General features: G+C 43.1%; 1 protein-coding gene across 1 annotated transcript; it reads right to left on the minus strand.

Moving 5' to 3' along the window:
- On the minus strand, window positions 1–3,155 carry RWDD2A (RWD domain containing 2A). The gene is made up of 2 exons (XM_006870657.1): window positions 2,814–3,155; window positions 1–772 (listed from the first exon to the last, which is right to left on the minus strand). The coding sequence occupies exons 1-2, from the start codon at window positions 3,084–3,086 to the stop codon at window positions 95–97; spliced, it is 951 nt and encodes a 316-aa protein (XP_006870719.1). The 5' UTR covers window positions 3,087–3,155; the 3' UTR covers window positions 1–94.
- Window positions 3,156–7,109: the final 3,954 nt, after the last annotated feature.

Consider the following 7,109-nt stretch of genomic DNA (forward strand, 5'->3'; position numbering starts at 1 on the left):
AGGGTGCTAAACTGCCACCTGCCCTTTTATTTTGGTGTGATTAACACAAATGCTGATTTAGTGAATTTACAAGCATAGACTTCTTAGTAGCCCCCTAGATTTCTGAATTTTTGCTTTCAATACCAAATAATATCTGAAAAACATGCTCACTTTTATGCTTTTTGAGAAATTCTAAGAACTGGCCGAGATTCATGTGATAGTCATTCCTTAGCCCATAGTAACCATGCGCTTCAAGGAGTAGTTCTTCAAAAGAATGGAAAAGGCGTAGATCTTCCCCATTTCCTTCTGTTTCAATACTTTCAGCATGTTTACAGGAAATGTGTTTCCAGCTGGGATACCTAATTGTGTGCCAGAATTCCTCACAGTGCTCCTTGAAGCCCTCTACACAGATTATACCAGGCTTTCCTGTCATGCAAAACCCAGTCACATCTAACCTCTGCCCAATATCCAAAATCTTTTTCCTTAGGTCTTGCTGATATATATGGTGGCTGTAGATCCACATTCGGAGGAATGTGTTCTTGACTGGCTTTGCTTGTGCAGATGGTTCATAAGCAAGCTTTCTGTCCAAGACATAGGATGAACAATTGTCCTGTATCCACTGGATTGCTGCACCCACACAGATCTCACCTGGATCCAAAGTCCCTATATAAGCAGTGAGACTCTGGTTGAAAAGTAGCTGGTGCTGCCTGTCAAACTCTGATGACCGTCCAAACAGCTGTAATGCTGAGAAGGGGTAGTGGTGGGGCATGGTTACTTGTAAATCAATTTTCACCTTAAAATAAAAATCAAATATTTAGGCACCATAAAATCATACATAGCACTTTATCAATGCTAACTGCTTTTGATAAACATAAACTATTGATATTAAATGTTTGCTATGTGCCAGACACTATACTAAGTACTTTATATAAACTATTGCTTCCATTTATACAATTCTTTCAAATATTTGAGGCCAGGATGGCCAAACTTCGTCTCTCATACTTCGGACATATTGTTAGGGGGCACCAGTCGCTGGAGAAGGACATCATGCTTGGTAAGTGAAAAAGAGGAAGAACCCTAGAGAGATGGATTGGCCAAGTGGCAGTATCAATGGGCTCAAGCGTGGCAACAGTAGTGAGGTTGGCCCAGGATTGGGCAGTGTTTCATTCTGTTGTGCATAAGGTCGCTATGAGTCAGTACTGATTTGATGGCACCTAACAACAACAACGGAAACCCTGTACAGGGTCGCTATGGGTCGGAACCGACTCGACGGCACTTAACAACAACAACAACAACAACCATGTGCCAGGCCCTATGCTGGGATACAAATATAAAGTAGCTATACACTTTAATCTGCCCTCCCTGAAGGCTATAATATAGTGAAAGCTCCTCAAGAAACTTATACCCATCAAATATTTAATTCCAATTGTGAGAAGTGTTATATGGAAATTTGTAATCAGAGGGACTGAATTTAGTCTAGGGAACCAGAAAGGTGCTTTCTGAGGGAATGATAATTGAAGGACAAGTAAGAAAGGTTGTTGTTGTTGTTGAGTGCTATTGAGTAGGTTCCGACTCACAGTGATACTGTATAGGGTTTCTTGAGAAGTGACTGGTGGGTTTGAACCACTGACCCTGAGGCTTGCAGTCCAATGATTATTCTGCAAGGCCACACCAGCACTCCAAATAAGAAAGGTATGAAGGTGATTTTCAAATACCCAGTCCACTTGGTACCTATGTTATGCTAATGCTGCTGGAGACAAAGGGATCAGATAAGCTGGATACAGATTCGTTTTTAGTGTGCAGATTTTGTATAGTTGTTTTATGTGTTATGGTGCCACCAAAGAAACATTCATCCACTCATTAAAATCCAGTTTTTCAAAAGGCAACATTTAAATATGTGAAAGTTACCATGCTATAAGGTTGTTGGTGGTGATAGTGGTTATGTGCCGTGGAGTCAGTTCCGACTCATAGTGACCCTGTACAGGGTTTTCGAGGCTGAAAATCTTTACCCCACAAACTGCTGGTAGTTTTGAACTGCTGACCTTGCAGTTCACAGCCTGATTCGTAACCACTATGGTTGTTGTTATTAAGTGACCTCAAATCAGTTCCAACTCATAGTGACACTGTATAGGGTTTCCTAAGAGCAGCTGATGAGTTTGAACCACTGACCTTCTGGCTAGCAGTCCAGTGCTTATCTTACAGTGCCACACTAGGCCCCTGACACAAGATTGTTGTTGTTAAGTGACACTGAGCCGGTTCCAACCCATAGTGACCTTATGTTTCCAAGGAGCCCATCTTGTGATTCAAACTGGCTTTATGGTCCAGCGCATTATCCTGCAGTGCCATACTATAATAGATGAATTAGAAAGAAACTGGATGTGTGAAAAGAATAATAACAGGAGTCCTGGTATGGCGCTGTAGGATAAGCACTGGACTGTAAGGCAGGTTTGAACTGCAAAGTCAGTAGTTCAAATCCACTAGCTGTTCCTCAGAAACGCTATACAGGGTCACTATGATTTGAAACGCATTCTATGGCACTAAACAACTATAAGATGTTTTTAATAAAAATATTAAGCACATTTGAAAAGAATATGGACATATTTATATAAAGTCCAGAATATCTGTCGAAGAGAATTTACAAGATATCTCATATTTTACATTATTATCTTGTAACTTTTGTTGCTTTAATAAAAACGAAGTATCTTTTGCTTCAAACAAAAGAAATATTACACATTTGGAACATACATTATCTATTTGCTTCCTAACCAGCAAACTTCAGTTCCAGAGATTCTGTTTAAAAACTTAGCAACGCCCATAAAATTCAGGGCACCCACCTTGGGCTCCTCAATCTGGAGAGTAATCACAAATTCGATTTTTGGTGGCAGGGCCTCCCTTTTGCCTTCCAAGTATTTCTTTATATGTGTCAAGGCATTTATATCTTCAAGTTTTACTTCGCCTTGGTTAGGAAACATAGAAAACAGCATTTCCATTTCCAGCAGCTGAAGCTGAAAGCACTCTTTCACTGAAGCAGACATGTTGCCTTGAATCAACCTCCCTGGAAACTTGGACGGTCCCAGGGATACTGAGTTTGTCAACCTCAGCAGCATTCAGCAAAAATTTCCAAAGGTACCTCTGACTTTCGTGGAAGCAGTTCTGCTGGCGCATTTGGAAGCGAGCTAGGGGCACAAATGAGGACAATTACACTCTTATATCTCTTGGAGTCCTGATGTGGGGCGATGGGATAAGCACTGGACTGCTAACCACAAGTGGGTGATTCACACCCACCAGCCACTCCTCGAGACCCTTATACAGGGTCGCTGTGAGTTGGAACCCATCCAACACCACTTAACAAGATCTACCTCCTGACCCCAAAATCTAGAATAACATGCGTCTTTTGAGATAACTTGCTGTTGGTAGTGGCTGTGTGCCGTTGTGTGGGTTCCGACTCATAGTGACCCTGCTGTTAAGTGCCATCAAATCGGTTCTGACTCATAGTGAACCTGTAGAGGGTTTCTGAGAGGCTGGTGGGTTTGAACTGCTGACCTTGTGGTTGCTGTTGACCTTGTGGTTAGCAATCCAATATTTATCCTACAGCGCCACACTAGGACTCCTAGTTTTTGTTAAAGTAGATTCCCAGTCTCCCTTCCCAAACAGTTGCTATCAAGTTGATTCCGATTTATAGAGATCCTAAAGGGTACAGGGTCTCTGAATCGTTGTTGTTGTTAAGTGCCGTTCAGTCGGTTCCGACTTATAACGACCCTGTTTAGAGTTTCCGAGTAGTGACTGGTGGGTTTGAACAGCAGACCTTGCTGTTAGCAGTTTGGTGCTTATTCTACAGCACACCATCAGGGCCCCTATTCAATCTTATTGTTGTGTGCAGTTGTAAACAGCCATGATGGCTCAAGTCCACCAACCGTCAGAATAGATTGTTTGTTCCTATAAAGATTTATAGTTTTGGAAATCCTAATAGCGTCGCTATAAGTTAAAATCAACTCCATGACAGTGGATTTGGTTTTGGCTTTGGTTTAGGGCAGGGTAGAACTTCCCCAGAGGAATAAACCCTTACTGAATCAAAATGCCACATCTTTCTCTGGCTTCTGGGTTCAAACTACTGACCTAGCAGTTAGCAGCCTAGTGCTTTAGTAACTGCACCACCAGGATCTTCGCCTCTGTTATAGACACGGGAATCTTCACTTTCAGTTTCCTAAATTGCATATGATCTGCATGAGTCTAATCAACTAGAAGGCAACTTTTTTTGTTTTTTTGTTATGTGGTTGGCAGGCAATAGTGGTAGATGCTCTGCAAGCCAGGGCTCTGGGAAAAGCAGGGAACCAGGTTCTGAATCCCACCGGAGTCCCAGGCCTGGGAGGCCCCATCGCGCACGCCCCTCTGGCCCCAATGCCAAGGCCCCGAGCTGGTCAGTTGCAGAGAGGGCGTTACAGATCGGCCGGGAGCCACACCCACCCAGCGGCATCTCGGGACCACTTGGATCCACTCGGCTTCTGCTCCGAGGGGCCCAAAGGTAAACAAAATGCAAGTTCGAGTGAAGTGGTGCCAGAGGAAGCTTCCGCGAGACAAAGCTGGGAGATGAATCGAGAGGGAGGAGACGAAAGCGGCCCGGCGCTCGTTATGGCCAGGACCCCAAATCAGGGCCCGTATCTCCATCCAGGACTGAAGGGAACCCCGGCTTCCAAGTTAACAAGGCGCCTCCCGAGGCCCAGGCTTGGGGCCAGGGGCTGCGTATCCGCCGACCGCAGTGATCTGAGGGCCCGCGATCCTCGGGTCCTACCGCTGGTCCATTGTGGAGCCGTGCACCCTAGAGCCAGAGGCCTCGCTCTTCCCGATGCTGCAATGAGAAGCGCTCTGGAGCCGGCTCAGAGCCGGAACTGCAGTTTCGCAGGAGTGTTTGGAGTTTGACAAATGAGAGGGACGGGCGGGGCCACAGGACCCTCCCCTGCTGTGATTGGGTGATGGGCGTGGTCAAAGACCGGAAGTCACGCAGGGACACGTCTGCAGATTTCCAGTGCTGGAGTCACGCTGGAGTGGGGTTCTCAGCGCGCAGGAGGTGAGGAGCAGTTCTGGTAGAGGTAAGTCCCTCCCACCCACCCCACACCAGTCTTGTAGTTTAGAGTGGGAGCTTTCCTGTATACAGGGCTTGGGTGGGGAGACCCAGCTGGTGGGAAACCGGTCTGGTGATATCTACTACCGACCCACCATAGCAAACAAGCTAGCCACTAGCCACTGAGCACCGGACACACCCACTCGCCACTGAGCCTCTGGAGAGGCTGGTGGGTCACTAGGGTTGAGGACTCCCACCCGACCCTCCTTCCTTTATAAGGCCATATAGAATCCGTAGTAATGTCTATTATCAATTTTATTATAGAATAATATATAATATAGCTGTAAATTGCTTGACTGTCATGCTTATTAGAGTATATGAATACCAACAACCAAATTGTTATGTAAAATATTTACACATTGAATTACATTATTAGTAACTCAGTGATTTTTCTCCTTTTACAATCTCGTTCTCAAAAAACCGTTATTGCTATAGGTTTACGTATACTTCTTATGAAAATATTGTAGCTAATTTTGACAAAATCAGTGACTATAAGAACACTGGCAGTATCTCAAACAAGAGCGTGTGTGTGTGTGTGTAGTGCCTGCAGACAAAAACCTAGTGTCTTGTTTTGTAGCACAGGGTTGGCTTTGGCAAAATTCCTTAGCTTCGGTTTATCCTGGAATGTTTTGATTACACCTTCCTGTTTGATTGATAGCTTTACTGGATAAAGGAATCTTGGTTGGCAGTTTTTTTCTTTTAGGGTTTTATATATGTCTCTCCATTGCCTTGCTTGCAAGGTTTCTGCTGAAAGATGCGAGCTTAATCTGACTTGCTTGCCTTTGTATGTGACACTTCTGTTTTCCCTATCTGCTTTCAGGAGTGTCTCATTATCTTTGATTTTGGAGAGTTTGATTATTATATGTCTCTGGTGATTTTCTTTTGGGGTCTATCCTTCCTGGGGTTCATTGAGCTTCTTCATTGTTTATCTTTTCACTTTTCAGGATGTTAGAGAAATTTTTTTCCAGAAATTTTCAACTTTCCTCTGTGGTCTTGTGTGATTCTTCTTGTTCTGGAATACTGACAATTCTTAAATTATTCCTCTTCATGTTATCTAACATGAAATTTAGCCCTTCTTCAGAGTTTTTCATCCTTTTTTTCTATTTGCTCTTCTAGTTTAGTGGTATTGAGAGATTTGTCTTCCAGCTCACTGGTTCTGCCTTCCATCTCTCCTATTCTCCTCTTTTGCCCTTTCAGAGTATTGTCTATTTCTGATATTCTATTATTGATTGTTTGGATCTCTTTCTGTAGGTTTTGAATTGGTTCCAATGCTTTATCTATCTTATTTGATTGTTACTGTAGTGCTTTCCTGACTTCTTCCTTATTTTTCTCAACTCCATTGTAAAGTGTTTTGAAACATTTTATAATCATTTTTCTGAATTCCTCTCAGGCATTTCCAAGGCCTGCCCTGCTTCCAGAAAGGAGTCCAGGTCTACCTCTAGGTCATTTGTCTCAGACATTTTATCTTATTTCTGGACATGTGCTGATATGGTCATCTGCTTTTGCTTCTTGGACATGTTTAGTGTTATCTGTGGCCTTAATACTTAATTGAGTATGTGTTTTGGTATTTTTTATGCTTTCTGATTGCCTCCAGGTAGATGTGATTAAGATGTGGGCTTCCCTTTTTTCATTCTTCTTATTGCTTAACTCAGAGTAACTTTCACAGGTGTTGCCTACCTCCCTGGTGTATGGCAGTTGATACTGGTTTTTGCCTGGGTTTTGGTGTTTTAGAGAGTGTGATTGTAGCTTGACTATATGGCAGCAGTTGCTGTCTCTTCTTAGGTAATATAGGGAGAAAAAGGGTCCCTCAAAGGTAGAAGGGGGAGCATAAAACAGCAGAACAGCACCAGCAAAAAAAAAAAACAAAACAAAAACAAAAACTAGAGAACACAAAGCAAAACTAAACTGAATACTATAGTCTATAATCACAGAAAAGGGAGATGAGGGAGGGAAGGGAAAAAAAAAAATCTGTATACTAATATGACTTTAATGTCTTCTCTTCAGCTTCTTG

Source organism: Chrysochloris asiatica, unplaced genomic scaffold, assembly GCF_000296735.1.
Source record: "Chrysochloris asiatica unplaced genomic scaffold, ChrAsi1.0 scaffold00146, whole genome shotgun sequence".
NCBI lineage: Eukaryota > Metazoa > Chordata > Mammalia > Afrosoricida > Chrysochloridae > Chrysochloris > Chrysochloris asiatica.